The sequence below is a fragment of the Fusarium graminearum genome, chromosome 4, assembly GCF_000240135.3.
Source record: "Fusarium graminearum PH-1 chromosome 4, whole genome shotgun sequence".
Lineage (NCBI taxonomy): Eukaryota > Fungi > Ascomycota > Sordariomycetes > Hypocreales > Nectriaceae > Fusarium > Fusarium graminearum.
The window spans coordinates 4,838,962-4,853,966 of NC_026477.1; the positions used below are offsets into that span (position 1 = coordinate 4,838,962).

A 15,005-nucleotide genomic window follows, 5' to 3' on the forward strand; every position below is an offset into this window, starting at 1 on the left:
CCCACGTGTCTTCAAGCATTTGTTGCACTACTGTAAGTCTCTCTTCTAATAATAACGCAAAATAACCAATTATAGTCCTTCAATATGTCCGAAAGCTTGGGTAGCATGATTCTAGAGACGGCCCCTGCATTGCCGCATCGGAGAATGTCGCTCCCCCGCAAAGTTCAAGGACCAGGCAGGGTCAATCAGAACTTGCGCCAACAGTCCGCATACGGTATCACCAAAGACAATTGAACAATAAACTCGCAAGGAGTTTCGCTACAAGCGCGCCGTCATCAACCCCATATTTTCGCGAAGGATGCCGTATCGAGATGTTGTCAAGATGGCCCCAAGCAGGGGCCGCAACTCCAACACCCCTCGTCTCTGCCACAATCTCGCATTGTCTACTCTTGGCTTTTCTAGACAAAGAAGCGGTGGAAATGCGAGGTGACGCTGCCACGTTTACACCGCATGGGAAAAGTGCTGTCGATCCCGCCCAAACGGGATTGGGCACCTTAGTAGTGCAGCTTGGGGTTGGGGTTGGGGTGCTATCGGGCTCTTGACTACTGGAGGTGAGGGGAAACAACAAGGGAGTACCGGACATCACCGACGAGAAACATCGCTGCGATGTTTTGCTGCTGCGATGAAAACTCGTGGCCAAGCGCGCCGACGCAGAGCCTCATCGAGACTATGGCCTCTGTCGCACCCAACCTTTTCTTCACCACCTTGATCAGATCAATACCACGAAAAAGAAGAACTGTCCGACCATTCGTCATTTGTCTGCGCTTACGTCCGCAAATCTGTTCGTCAATCTATCGAATCATTGGAAGCGAACGAGTGAAGCAAGCCACTACGCCCTTGCTTGTACGACAGCAAGCATCACGACGAAACACAGACAGATAACGAAATAGCGTTTCAACACTACCAACGTCCCATTTTACTTACCTACACGCAACGCCGAGCCCGCGCCCATTCGTCGAGACATATAGACACTAAACCTACCCCGCTAGAGTGTCGTCTACTCGGCACCCGATTAGAAACCCATCGCGCCCACCATCACGAACCATCTGGTCGATTATCGACGGCCGAACGGGAAAATAAACAGAATTGACACAACAGATCGAGCTCGTCTATACGTAGACGAGCCCAATAAGCTTCCGTCGACTGGTGACAATGCGAGGTGCTACCCGTAGACGCCCAGACCACTCGTTCTCTTGCGTCGTCGCGGACCAGCACCCTGAATTTTGCGACAAGACGTTCCCAACAATTGAGAAGCACAAGTTAGTCAATTCTATCGGTTATTGTATCGCGGAAGGTACTGACAATAGCATCAGTGAGCATCTAAAAAGATGCCATTCTCTCTTCTACTGGTGTGAAAAGTGTCTGCACAAGTTCAATACCTCATTGCCCAAAGGGAATCTTGAGCTTGACAAAGCCAAACACAACAAGAATGAATGCAAGGGCGAACCTTCGTCAGACAGCCTCCAGACCTGGAGTGGTCACTGGATCATGGATCAGGACCAGTATCATCGCTTCAAAGTTGTGGGCTGGCAGCACACTCATGTCCCCAACCCGATCTTCATCAATGGCAAAAAAGAACCTAAGCCGATGAGAAGCTGGAGAAGGATTCGTGAAACAATCTTCCCAGGGTCATCGATCGAGCTGAACGCCGAACCTGTGGCACCCGGTAGGACGACTCAAGATGTCATAACCATGGTAGGAGGCAGGCCATCCGTCATGCCGCAAGTCCCTGATGTTCTGACCCATGGCACGGATTTGAGCGAAAGGCTGATGCCGATCCCTCCGTCTATGACCACGGACGTGTCTCAACTGTCGACCGAATTCTCCTGGGAGACCAGCTTTCAGACGGACCCTTCATCACTCGTGTTGTCTTACTTGGGAGCAGATGAGCCGCACGAGCCTTATGATATTCAACATGAAAGCATTACGGGTCATGAGGATCCTTTTGGCTTAGACCCGGAGGAGTATCAAAGACAGCAGTCCTGGAACTCTTTGAGTGGTGCTGGTTGTTGGCAAACCCCCCTTCCATATCAGGTTCTATTAGAGGGCAACTCTAGTGATCCTCAAGAAGCGGCAGGTCGAGAGTAGAAGGATATACTTGATGGTATAGATGGAAATTCGCAGGTCGAGGTGTCGGGGTGTCGGGGTGTTTCATGAATCGACGCAGGCTTAAAATGACACAATAATGGAGTTTACTATAATGACGAGATGGATGAGAGAGGAAAGAATGGAACCAGACCTACTCTATGTTTATTTATTTATATATATCTCGTTTTATCATTCCACTGCTGCCTCGTAATGCCTTTGAGTGGACCAGCATAGTGATTGGCCATCGATGCCTTGAGGTCAGGTTGGGTTGAAACACAACGCGATCTGCGGGCCAGAAACTTGAAACACAACATGACATTGGCCGCCCTTCCAGGGCTTGCTTGTTCCAAGAAGCAGGGTTTTCCGAAGAAGGAAGAATATGCGCCGATTCAACTGGACCAAAGTTTCCCATCTTTGTCACAAGACGTTCGGTGCTTGTTGTCCGACTCATCTTCCGATGTTATCACTGGACATCAATGGAGCACTGCCACGACTGACTACCGGGGCATGGATCATGCGTGGAGATGCCTACCTCTCAGTGTAGTTTATTGCTGCTTATCTTCCCCCGCACGAATCAAGGCGTAGATATCCGAGCTAGAGGTTCATTTGTTCCCATTAGGAAACTGTAACCGATTGCGGAGAACCCAAGTCACATCGGCACTAACATACTCTACCACCAAGCACAAGGCGTCATTTATCATCTGCAGACCAACTACTCATCTTATTTCTCAAAGCTCCATTTTGTTTGTCCTCTTCAGCATTCACATCATATCAACATAAATATGGCACCAAACAATGAAAAGTATGTCGTCTTCGACATCGTGGGCACAATCGTCTCCTACGACAAGCTCGTTGAAGCACTAGAGAACCAACTCGGCGAAAAGCTCCGAGCAGAAAACATCAAGCCAAGCCTCTTGATCAATCTCTGGATAGAAGCGGCTGAGAGGGAGTATACCTACCTCAGCATGACGAACCGTTACGTCGAGTTTGACAAGCTCTTCTCGTCCCTCTTCTATCGCATGCTCTGGCTGTCTGGTATCGAAGAGCCCCGCAGCTTCGCAACCGCGGCGGATATTGAGAAGATCACGCAGGGATACTTTGCCTTGGAGCCAAGACCTGATGTCAAGGAGTGCTTTGAGAGGCTGCGTGGTGCTGGGTTTACCGTCCGGGGTCTTACTGCTGGAGATTATGATAGAGTGCTTGGGTATTTCACCAAGGCGGGTGTCGAGTTTCCCAAGGAGCATCTCATCTCTTGTGACTCTTTTGGTGTAGGGAAGCCAGATCTCAAGGCTTATGCTTCGACTTTTGAGGAGCTCAAGGGCGCTCAAGAGCTTTGGTTTGCTGCTGCCCATATGTGGGATGTATCTGCAGCCAAACAGGTTGGGTAAGTGGGAAAGTCTTTGTCATGGTCAGTTGCTAATAGCATATAGGTTCAAATCTGCGTATTGCTCCGTGCTGGAGAAGGAGGCCTGTGTGGATATCTTTGGGGAGATGGATGTCATGTCAGACTCTCTCAGTCAGATGGCAGACTTGATCATCAAGGCTTCATCTTGAAGACGGTAAACATGTTTGTTTCGTGTATATTCCATGGATTTACAGTTCTGAGACCGATCGAAAAAGCCTGCATGACTCTATGTTACTGACATTCGATATCGCCAAGTTGGCCGCACAAGCTTTTCAAGACCTTCCTACATTTTCCATCGACCAATAATGACTTTCGAATATCCAAAACGCCTTGTGCATTCTTGTTGATCGACGTTTCCGTCCAACAAAGGAATGATGTGACCGACAGTCCAAAAATGCCATTATTAGACAGATAGAAAAAACAAGGCATTGTTTCTATCACATATGAAACAAAAACTAACTAACTCAAGAATAAAGATAAACTTAAGAATAAAGTTAGCGAAAACTCGATTGTCACATACCTGGGTTGTCTTGCATTCCAACCCCCGCAATGCGATCCAAGACATCACTCCATTTCTCAGTTTCGCCAAGTATATTGACGAGCGGGAAAAGGCTTTGTTAAACTTGAAATACTCTAGAACAGGTTAATCTTGAAGTCGATCATTATAGAGGTGGTTGTCGCATAGCGGGCACGTCTCTTCAATCTGAAGTGGGCGCAACTGAATGTGGCCGTTTGCGACAGTTGGAGGGCTAGATATGGGCTGAAGTCTCACGGGTGGCGCTTTTTGAACCCCTTACGCTTAAAGGCAATATGCAGGGCAAACTGCATATCTCTTAGCTTCTCAATGCCCCTTGCTAGGAAAGACGATTAAAGAAAGGAAAGCATGCTATATCCGCTATATTGGAATGCCCCTGACAGCTCACCTGAGTATCAATCACACAAAGATACTGTATCTGACAACGATACGGCCTGTAGTCTCATCTTCACGCATTCCTCAATCCAGAGCTGAATAGGACGAGAGACAGACTTTGTCCGTCCGGGATAAGGTCAGGTTATTCACGAGTCATTCAGCCTTTATTCAGTCTCTAATAGGTATCCCAGTCTGACAGGCTCGATCTATGAAATGAGCCATGATGTCTTGGCTTGTTGTATGACTGGTGCAACGTTTCAGCTCCAGGCATAACCAAAATTGGCCATGGTGGCTGGAATTAAAACCACCTCGAACTAACAATGGAAAGAAACAAAGCAAATATCAGTTCTGATTGTATAGATCAGTAACTGGAAAGATAACCGGAAGATAATCAATACTGAATTTGAAGATCTACTGGCCATCCATGTGGGCAACGTTTTATGATAGATAGGAGTTTCAACGACTAACAACAAATGTCTCATTCCCAAGTGATACATCACCATTAACTGTCCCACATGCCTATTAACCCTTCAAACTTGAGTGAAACCAGTCCTCGATGAATGCCTAGAGATGATATTGTGATAGTGACAAGAACGTTCCTGAGCAAGCCACCGTAGGATAGAATCAGAATATGAGAAAGCAATTATCGGGACAGTTCCCTGCTGTACTTCAAGACATTGGCATTCGGGGCTTGGAGTTATCCCACATGTGTCTTGGTGGCGTCGAGGTCTCGAACTGGTTTTAGACGAGCCACATTACAGGATTTTATATAAACTCCTGTGTCTTTCGGGTTTAATGATAGAAGACAATTTCGGCATCTCTTGTCTCTTCCATCCCTCCTGCCGTATCCAGCAGCGAAGCTCGGGTTTCAATTTTCGATATAATGGCATCATTCAAGACATCCTCCCTTTTTGCTATCACAACTTTGGTAGTGCAGGTTGCTGCTCACGGTCATGTCGACTGGATCATAACCAACGGAGTAGCGTACCGAGGAGTGAGTCTTACTATCAGAACATATCGACGTAGCAGCTAACTCAACCTCTTAGTACGATGCTCCAGCATTCAACTGGGTATACCCATTACTCTTAACATCTCATGACGAACTGATCGAAACTAACAACCATTAGAATCCAACCCAGTTCCCCGTCGCTGGATGGATTACCGGCGCAACTGATAATGGCTATGTGGAACCAAATAGCTTCTCCGACCCTGATATTATCTGCCACAGAGCCGCTAGAAATGCTCGAGGCCATATCGCCGTGTCCGCTGGCGACAAGATCAGTCTCAAATGGAACGACTGGCCATCATCTCACAAGGGTCCTGTCATTGACTACCTAGCCAAGTGCCCCGGAAACTGTCAGGACGCTGACAAGAATGACCTTGAGTTTTTCAAGATCGGCGAAGAAGGTCTCATTGACCTATCCAAGGACAGTGGCCACTGGGCTTCGGATGTTCTCATCAGCAATGGTAACTCCTGGACCCTCCAGATTCCTTCGGCTTTGGCTTCGGGAAACTATGTTTTACGACATGAGATTATTGCTCTTCACGGTGCAGGGCAAAGAAATGGTGCACAGAATTATCCTCAATGCTTCAACATTAAAGTCACAGAGGGTGGAAATGTACTTCCTGAAGGTGTCAAAGGCACCGCGCTTTACAAATCCGATGATCCGGGTATCCTCTTTGACCTCTACGTGCCCAGGGGCTCCTTGTCCTACGATATCCCCGGACCTACTCTGGTACCAGGTCTTCCTTCATCAGTTGAGCAAAGGACGACAACGGCTACTGCGACATCCAGCGCCAAAATTCCAGGCCAACAGACCACGTCTTCGTCGTCTTCATCATCTTTGTCGTCGTCGTCTTCGTCATCCTCAGCCTCAACAGCAACGCCTGGTAACTCCAGCTCTTCATCTTCTTCAAGCTCAACTGGTAGCCAAGGCACAACACTCATAACTACGACTACAAGCAAGTCTGATTCCACTCCGACTGGAGACATAATGTGCGGACCGGTACATGGCCTAGCCAAATATTCCCAGTGTGGAGGAAAGAACTACGTTGGTCAGACTGTTTGCGCCTGGGGAGCTACATGTCAGGTAGTGAACGAGTACTACTGGCAGTGTCTTTGATAGGCTTATTACAATGTTGTTCTGCGTCAGAGAACTGGTATTCTTCTCGTGTCTTGGAGGCAGTTTCAGTATTCGAATAGTCTATTATAACTAACAGTATCTTTCTCCACATCAAGACCTTCATCAACAGAGTGCTAGAGGATAGATCATGTAGTTACAGGCTGAGGTGTTGAGCGTCAGGAATATCACGTGCATCATCACATGATTGCGCCATACCTGCACAATGAGACAGGATGTCAGCAACGACAAATGCCAAGCAATAAGCAGGCTTCTATGATTACATAACGTTCTGTAGGATTAATATCATCTCTGATGTTCATTATCTGGAAACCAACCTTATCCTTCAATTTCTTCAGAAGATAACTGACATCAGATCCTACAAAATGGTCGGCGTTCCTACTAGCCGAGGGTGCGGCAACTGTCGCAAAGCTAAGAAAAAGGCATGGCCTAGCTGTGTTCCATCCCAAGACACCTTACTGACTTTCACCAGTGTGACTTGGCACAGCCGACATGCGGGCGCTGTAAGAGAATACGCCAAAGCTGTACAGGGAGCGGAGTAAAAAGATTCAGATTCCATCAGTACAACCCAGTGACAGCTCCTAAGACCACTCCAAGCAACGAGACTACCAAGCTTGCGGCGGAGTTTGTTGATCTGATAGGAATAACCGATGAACGGTATTCGTTTGAAATCTATGGACCTCGATTCTTCAAGACCCTTCCACAGCGTTTCGGGTCCCATCCTGTTCTGGATGATATGACATCCGCTGTTATTGCATCGTTTCAGTCAGTTCGACTCCGGAAACAATCCAGCCCGAGAGCACTTTCTCTGTTTGGGAAAGCGTTGAGATCGTTACAAGAATGTTTGAATGATCCCAAGCAGCCAGTAACTTTCAAGTTAGAATTAGTCATCATGGTGATGCTATGTCAGGTAGGTTATCCGAGTAGACCATCTGAGTCTAGTTGACTGAGCTCTTAGTTATGGATTGACAACAAGTCATCTAACAAGCATCGTGGTATTATCGCCCATCTCCTCGAAGAAGCAGTAACTCAACGACAAATCATTGACTCAAATGACCTTCGTGGTTTCTGTCTACAGGGGGTAAGTCTACTCGCTCCTCGATTGGTGACAACTTCTCCATGGACACATCCCTCGAGATAACGATGGTTCTTGAATCGATGAACTAACTAACACGATACACAGGTATATGCGGCTCTCTCTGATCCAAATGTTGAACTCGGGTCATGGTACTGGGACGTCGCCCTTCAAGACCCTACCCAAGCTAGACCACATCACTATGAACAAGGTCTATACTGCTTTGAACTATGCGCCATAGGCGATTTACCGGTATTTCTTCGAGATCCAGAAAGGTATCTGTACCAGTTGAAATGCTACTGGAATACGCTTTCAACTGAACGACCAATGATGCGGCACAAATACGAAATGGCTATACCGATGGCCCTTGCCCCGAACGCCACGTTTCTTTCCAGATTAAAAGCTATTGAATACGCCTCAGGACACGCAATACTTCTGATCCAAGCCGCACTCATCGGTCCAACCATCAAACCGTTTGGTGTTCTTCCTGCATACACTGAAAAGTCTCACCAAATATGCGACGAAGCAATCACCCTGGCACAGCAATGTCAGGCTTTTCGACCTTGTGGCTCATCGTGGGCGGCAGAACTATTGAAGATGGTATGGGCAGCACTTGATGATGGGTATCGAAACGAAGAGCTCGAGGAGCTGATGGATAGATATGCGGAAGATGTGCAGGGGGCAGATTATCTTGGAGAGGCAAAGAATATGAGGAATCGATTCGATCGACTGGGTTGGAGTAACAATCAGAGGTTCCTGACTGCAGCGAAGGATGGGCAAGATGCTTCGCCGCCGTGTGTGATACTTTGACGTTTACATTTGGCTACCCTGACTGGCAGGGGGGATGTTGACATTTGAGCTATAGGGTGTTAAAATGAAGAGGTAGTCTAAGAAGCAGGTCTAACAAGCATAAACTGGCATATTGATTTCGTCTCTTATATTTGTAGTCGCCAGCTTGTGAGATGTCCTGGGGCCAATATTGTAATTGCTTGAGTCTTCCTCATTAGCAACTTCAATCACGACCCCTGCTTTGCCACAGCACGCTTTAACCGCACTGTTGTTCACCAAAAACAAGGAACCAAAAGCCGAATACTAGTCTAGTCATTCGCACCATCAAAGATCATGTGTCTGCCTACTCTATTCTTGGCAAAATCTCCGTCACCGCAAAGCATTCCCAAAGTTGAAGATCGACAAGGGTCATTTTCAGCTTTGTGACGATCAAGGGAATATCCTTGTTGGATGGCGACACTGGGGAGACAGACTCTTAACAGCATAACAGTAAGACGTGGTGGATAGGAGACATGATGTTAGTGCTACATCTAAGGGCTACCCTGGTTCAGCCACAGCGCGCTAAGGTGAATCGCGTCCCCCTCAATTAATTGATGAGTTGGTCCTCGCTCCTGCAACTTGGTAGAGCATTGAAACTGATCACCACTCAGTTGCATTGCCTACCCGTGCTGTTGAAATATGTGAAATCGTGGCAAAGTTGCTCTTGATGCGATGAAAAAGCTTCGCAATACGGTAGGTCAAGTGCCGCTGATACAAGAGGTAAAATAATATTACTGAACCCTTCACGATATTACCCATAGCCAACCAACCAACTGGAAACACCCTCAACGCATCAATCATCTAGCGCTTCTCCCAAGCTGCAGTAGCTTCCCTTTAACCCCTGTAGTGGCGGTCTCGAAAGCCAAATGACTTGGTCAATCAAGCTTAATTGAGTGCTTAATTCGTTCATCAGCCCTGTGAGCGGCAGCCCTGCAGTATATGAAGTCCTGAATCTCCCCCCAGCTTTTGGCTCTGGGGTCTCTTGTCGTCTTTGCGCCTATTTACCATCTTCCTGAATATCGCTTTCCATCCAGGCACTCATCCACCGGCAAGCTGTCATCCGAACAGTCTGCGTCTCTATCTTGATGGCCGACAAATCCAACACCAACACCAACATCGAACCTCCCACAATGACAGCCGAAAAGTCATCCTCAGGCTTCGTCAAGCTCTGTGCGTTCATCGATGCCGTAGCAAAGCTTCTGATTGCCGGCGCTCTCATTGGAATACTCGTCGTCCTTCTTAAGCTTCACAACTCAATCGACAACAACATCAAGGGCAGAGACAGCTTCAGCGTTAGAGTCTGGCAACGCTCAGACAGCAATCCTCTGAGGATCGTCCCAGCCTATGGACAAGAATTCAACGTCAATATGCAGAACTCGGTCAGCAGCCCTCTGTACTTCAAGGCCGTCAATTAGAGACTCCGAGGAGCTTTATTGTATAGCAATCGGCTGGCGGTAAAAGTCGAGATATTGGATTCGCAGAAAGACGGTTCGACCGGTCGCTTCTATTCTTGTTTGGAGCGTTTAATTACAGTTGGTTCACCGTTCCGTGTGGGTGATGGGTATACTGTGATTCGACTACACTCGCTAGACACTCCCCGAAAAGCATTGCTGATACACACATGCTTCCACAATCATCGGTCGATCAAGGGGGTACACGGCAAACGGCAGCAAGTCGATAGGCAAGGCGACAACTTTAATGACCATGTCAGTAGCATGGAAACAGGAGTGGTGACACTTGGGGGAAGATGTGGGCACATGATGGATAGCGACGAGCTTGTAAATATTTTATTTAGTAGTAACAATACCGCAATAAAAACACCATGGGATATGAACGGTCTAAGCAGAACAATATACGAAATATATCTGTGCCGATAACCAACTGATAAATATTGAATCTAATTCGCATCGCTCAATCGGGTCCCTTTGGTCGGGTGAAGCCGGTGCCCGACCGTGACCGGTACCGGCCCCACTCATTCCGAGGGGGTCTGAATGCCTAAACAAGAAACGCCTGATGCAAAGGGAATGAGAAACCGTGTAATTCGTTGTTGTGAATAAATATTCGAGCCGTCTAGATCTTGCGTCTGGCGTGTATTTGTTCTTTTATGCCGTAATGGCTGGGGGTATGCGAGGTTGTCATTGTGTTGTGTTGTGTTATGCGTGATATGTCCCGAAGTCGGCTATGCGCTCAGGCTTTCCACGGTGCCAAGTTTCCGATCATGCTGAGAATTCCCGGTCGGTTCTCTTGAAGAAGAGCAGGTTCTTGTGTTCGACCGACCTTGCCCTCGACGGCTGTCAGGACGCGAAGATGCTCTCTCTTGAGTGCTTCAAAGTCGTCATCCAGCTGCTTGTGCCACGGGTATAGCACGCCAACCTGGAAGCTGAGCGCCGAGCTGGCGACAACAAAGTTGGTGATGGAGAGAGCGCGTGTGATGATCATGGTGACCGACCGATATTTTGTTGTTGGACGTGACTTCGAGTTGGGACGATGACGGACACAGCAACAGACACAAAGAAGTGAAAGGATAGGAAGGAAATAGAGCGACAAAAAGGAAATGAATAAAAGAGAAGAAAGTTGAAAAGGAGTCTGACACAATGGCAACAGTCAGAAGTAGAGTAAAAGAGAGCCAAGACCCGTGACGTCCATCGGGTGTTGCCAAATTTATCCAAAAAGGTAATGGGCCCGTAGGAATAAACAGGAATCTCAGTGTCGGCTCGCGTGCGCATGGATGGATTCGACGGTTCTCGACTCCGAAAAGTCACCCCATTATTGACATTGGGCGTCAGGGGGCACTGTTAGTTGTCAAATGGGATGGTTGCTTGTCATCTGAACAACGAATTCACATGTCCACAGGACGTTACAGCCAACTCCCTGATTCCCCACATTCTGCAGGGATGGTGAAGCTTGACAGTCTCATTCGGTGCGACTCAGTCGTGCAAAGTTTGAACTACGGTGCCGTGTACACAGGTTCAGTCCAAAGGCATTTGACTCTCGCTAGACTGCTGCATTGCGTTGGCTTGAACAATTGATGCTTCCATGGACATTCTGGACTGCGCCGCCGTTAGCCGTCAGTGGAGTTCACTAGGACATGGTTTCCACGTGTTTAAAGCAAGGCTGCATCGGTTCGTCGGAGCTACCGCCTGTCTGTCTCCATTTTCCCGTACCGAAGCCGGGGCCGTCGTATCCACCTCAAGACTGTCTCTCATTATCCATGTCGCTCGGGTCGTGGACGTGAACCCCGGACCCTCCGACCCATTGCTCCATCGTGAAACCATCGCGATAGTGAGCGGCTACGTGATCTGTCCGCGCTTCCCAACTGTTCATTGTAGCTTGGCAGAACCCGCATTGACTACGGATTGTATCTTGCCGGTATTGTAATAGACTCAGGTCCGGCAGCCAGCCCTCCCATCTTCTACATCCGTGGAATTTATGCAGGTGCTGCCACAGGTGGTCTTTGCGCGTGAACTTGCGTTCCGAAACAGGTCTTTCAGCGCAAGTGTCGAATTCGTGAGCTTGGATGTGTTCATCGTTTGGTGAGTCTGAACCACAAAAAAGACATTGTGGCCCTTCTTCATTCATGCGCCATACAAGAAGCGACTGTCCCGGGGTGACAGGCAGCGTGCAAACCCAGGAGTCAAGGCCAGGTAGGTGTATTGACCTCTCGTGCCGAACCCAATCGTATTTTTTCTTGAAGCTTTGTCGGCAAAAGGTGCACTGAAATGCAACCAGCTTTTTAGATCTGGACCTTGTAGACGTAGGCCTGGATGTCGAAGTCCCTTCTGCAACTGAACTATTACCAGAACGCGGATACAATTTACCATCTCTGGAACGAAAAGAGTAACAGGATGATGCCGAGTTGGATGAAGCATCATGTAGGGTAGAGGGCCAAAGGGAGTCGTTGCTGGCAGACGAACCGGGCCCAGATCCACCCAGGTTGTCGCTGTCCAACGAACTTGGATCGCTCGATTGAGCAGCCAATGCATTCTGGATCGCTGTCGCTGAAGCTGGTTCCTGATCTGGCGGTGAATTTTTCCAGCGGTCCATTGGTGACATATTCTTGCGTAGGTAACGCGGCATGGGTGATGCTGGTGCAGATCCTTGGCGTCCTCGGGTCGGCACTGCTGAATACGTTGATGCTAGCCTATGTCTTCTTCTCGAGTTGGCGAACCAATTAACTACTTGGCTTCGACTCAATCCTGACTGTTGTGCGAGGCCAACCTTTTCCTCTTCTGACGGGTACGGGTGGTCCAGGTTTGAGAGGTACCAGTTGCGCAACACCCTCGTCTTTCGCACAGATCGCGTGTTTGTCCTCTTTCCAGAGAGTTCTGCTATCGATAGACCCTGCGATGGCTGGCCCTCTTCGACCGTAGGCGGTACGCCAAGAATGCCATGCTCGCTCACACCGTGCAAACGTCCAATCACTGGCTCCAACGTCTCGAAATCTGAAGGCTCCCGCTTTTTGCGACCAGAAAGGCTACATTCTCTGAATAACGCGACGCAAGTTGAGCAGGAGGAATCTGGATTCGGGTTGGCGAGTGTTGTTTGCAAGATGAGGCATTGCAGACGGGATCGACGACAATTTGTGCACGGCGCGGGTGGACGACTTGCGCCATTCTTGATTAGAAACTCATCAATGCTCGTCAATGGTGTCTGGACGGAACCAGTTGCGGTTGGCAGAGGTGCTGATATGTTCCAGCTGTCATGGGGTTGGTTGAGGAAAGAGAAGTCAGGGTTGAGATGATCGGTCATAACATCAGACGCTGATTTTGGCTGTTGAAAGTCGGCGTCCCAATCAATTTGGAAATCTTGAAGTTGTGAAGAGGGAAGATCAAAAACATCCTGAGGGTTGATGGTCTGTGGGATTGATTCAACATTATTCGCTCTCCCAGCCGGCGAGTTTGACGATCCTGGTGATTGTGGTGAATGGTGCTCTGTTTCGCCGTAGGCCAAGGTCTGTGCTGAGCTGTCACTTTGAGTGAAAAAGATGTCGTCAATCAAAAATTCCATGATAAGATTGACTTGAAGCTACATGCGTCTTGAAGACATGTGAAGCGAATGAGGAGTTTTTGGACTGCCTTGGTACTAATGTTAGCCAAACCCAGATGGCTTAGTCACAATCGGATTGATGCAGGGCAGGTGCAGCGAGGACCGGACCGCCCTTTCCGGGTCGAGGTTAGTAGATTGATCTGTTCTACTGTTTGTGAATTCATTCGGTGATAGTTTTATCATTCTTCTAATAATACGCATGTCATGGATCTGTGTTTTGCTTGGATGGTAAAGTCATTGTACTTGGAGGGCGTCTTCGCTGTTTCGCTGTGTTGTCACGAGCCTGTCCCCGCAAAAGGGACACTCAGTACCTTAGTACTTGGAAGCTTATAAAGATGTGATTCTGTCCAATATTTTTGATGTTTTACTATAGATTGTTCCACAGTCTATTATTTGCAGACACATATTCTATTGTCCCCAGTGTTTGATTGTAGTATTAGGACGGATCCATCTAGTAGCGCGCCCACTCCTTCCCCAGATCACGTAGAGGACTTCTCCTGGACAAGTCCTGTTCCAAGAAAGAAAGGTCCACGATTTCCTCTTCCCTGTATTCCACAGGAACCTTAGTTGCAACTGAAACGACAGAGAAGCGATCGTAACGTCTCGTGACCCAAGCAAGAACAAAAATCGCTGTCAAGGTTCCAAACCATGCAAGTATGAAAAACCAGGCAGTCTCGTTGGGTTTGTATGAAAGGAGGAAAGTGATCGCTAGCAAGAGAAGGGGAAGACATAGTTGAAGCAGTGCAAGGACAACGACAAGGAATGACTTTTTGAGCGCCATCTTGATCCTCAACTTCTGAAATAGTTGTGAGGGGGCGGCGTCTAATAGATTGGTTAGTTATATGTAACGAAGGGGCGCGGCAGATAATTAACTGACTGACTCTTGGTATGTTGGATGGCTAGATCCTAGTTTCTTGCCCGATTGATTGGGTGACGAATAGTTCAAAGGTTGACTGATGAACTTGTCGTTGTATTAGATTGAATGATTGTTAAGAGAAGAAGAAAGAAAAAACAGTTCTCACGCAGCGAGGCAGTTATCTCATATACTTGCGAGTGAAAACAAAGTTGCTACATAAACTATATATAGAGAGCATGCGCACCTTAAAGTTCAGTTGTTCCTATGCATACAGATACAACCTGCATCTTATTTTCGTGAAAGTCCAGTTGTTGCTGTGTGAACAGCTAGGCAGCTACTTTATAGTTTGGCATACATGTGCTATCTTGATCAATGTTGAGTTATTGTGAGCGTATATTTACTGCTGTGATTACAATTCTGTGGCAATTTTTAAAAGCTTTCTAATTATATGATTTGATGTTTAATTACTGGTGAAGGAAACTCTAGTACAACTGCAAGATTCTTTATTTAATACTCAGTCCTGCAACTTCGTACCATGTGTGAGCTTCTATCCATCGGCCCAATGCCAACCTGGTTGAGTCCGAAAGTGCGATTGTTCACAGCTGTAGAACCATGATGTAAGAAGTCAACAACTTTTTGGGTTCAAAATTCCGGCT

General features: G+C 47.7%; 8 protein-coding genes across 8 annotated transcripts; 5 read left to right on the forward strand and 3 right to left on the reverse strand.

Annotated features, from left to right (window-relative positions):
- Positions 1 to 1,152: 1,152 nt before the first annotated feature.
- FGSG_07910 (uncharacterized protein) lies at positions 1,153 to 2,088 on the forward strand (the record flags this gene model as incomplete). The annotated part of the gene is made up of 1 exon (XM_011329443.1): positions 1,153 to 2,088. The coding sequence occupies one exon, from the start codon at positions 1,153 to 1,155 to the stop codon at positions 2,086 to 2,088; it is 936 nt and encodes a 311-aa protein (XP_011327745.1).
- Positions 2,089 to 2,870: 782 nt separating this feature from the next.
- Positions 2,871 to 3,642, forward strand: FGSG_07911 (uncharacterized protein; the record flags this gene model as incomplete). The annotated part of the gene is made up of 2 exons (XM_011329444.1): positions 2,871 to 3,472; positions 3,519 to 3,642. The coding sequence occupies 2 exons, from the start codon at positions 2,871 to 2,873 to the stop codon at positions 3,640 to 3,642; spliced, it is 726 nt and encodes a 241-aa protein (XP_011327746.1).
- A 1,644-nt stretch (positions 3,643 to 5,286) lies between these two features.
- Positions 5,287 to 6,685, forward strand: FGSG_13245 (endoglucanase-4 precursor; the record flags this gene model as incomplete). The annotated part of the gene is made up of 2 exons (XM_011329445.1): positions 5,287 to 5,397; positions 5,531 to 6,685. The coding sequence occupies 2 exons, from the start codon at positions 5,287 to 5,289 to the stop codon at positions 6,524 to 6,526; spliced, it is 1,107 nt and encodes a 368-aa protein (XP_011327747.1). The 3' UTR covers positions 6,527 to 6,685.
- A 224-nt stretch (positions 6,686 to 6,909) lies between these two features.
- FGSG_13246 (uncharacterized protein) lies at positions 6,910 to 8,477 on the forward strand (the record flags this gene model as incomplete). Its single annotated transcript, XM_011329446.1, has 5 exons — positions 6,910 to 7,015; positions 7,075 to 7,454; positions 7,503 to 7,625; positions 7,728 to 8,413; positions 8,459 to 8,477. 5 exons carry the CDS (start codon positions 6,910 to 6,912, stop codon positions 8,475 to 8,477), a joined length of 1,314 nt encoding a protein of 437 aa, XP_011327748.1.
- A 1,055-nt stretch (positions 8,478 to 9,532) lies between these two features.
- On the forward strand, positions 9,533 to 9,862 carry FGSG_13247 (uncharacterized protein; the record flags this gene model as incomplete). The annotated part of the gene is made up of 1 exon (XM_011329447.1): positions 9,533 to 9,862. One exon carries the CDS (start codon positions 9,533 to 9,535, stop codon positions 9,860 to 9,862), a length of 330 nt encoding a protein of 109 aa, XP_011327749.1.
- Positions 9,863 to 10,209: 347 nt separating this feature from the next.
- On the reverse strand, positions 10,210 to 11,059 carry FGSG_07913 (uncharacterized protein). The gene has a single exon (XM_011329448.1). The coding sequence runs from the start codon at positions 10,884 to 10,886 to the stop codon at positions 10,635 to 10,637; it is 252 nt and encodes an 83-aa protein (XP_011327750.1). The 5' UTR covers positions 10,887 to 11,059; the 3' UTR covers positions 10,210 to 10,634.
- Positions 11,060 to 11,636: 577 nt separating this feature from the next.
- On the reverse strand, positions 11,637 to 13,454 carry FGSG_07914 (uncharacterized protein; the record flags this gene model as incomplete). The annotated part of the gene is made up of 1 exon (XM_011329449.1): positions 11,637 to 13,454. The coding sequence occupies one exon, from the start codon at positions 13,452 to 13,454 to the stop codon at positions 11,637 to 11,639; it is 1,818 nt and encodes a 605-aa protein (XP_011327751.1).
- A 490-nt stretch (positions 13,455 to 13,944) lies between these two features.
- Positions 13,945 to 14,274, reverse strand: FGSG_07915 (uncharacterized protein; the record flags this gene model as incomplete). The annotated part of the gene is made up of 1 exon (XM_011329450.1): positions 13,945 to 14,274. The coding sequence occupies one exon, from the start codon at positions 14,272 to 14,274 to the stop codon at positions 13,945 to 13,947; it is 330 nt and encodes a 109-aa protein (XP_011327752.1).
- Positions 14,275 to 15,005: the final 731 nt, after the last annotated feature.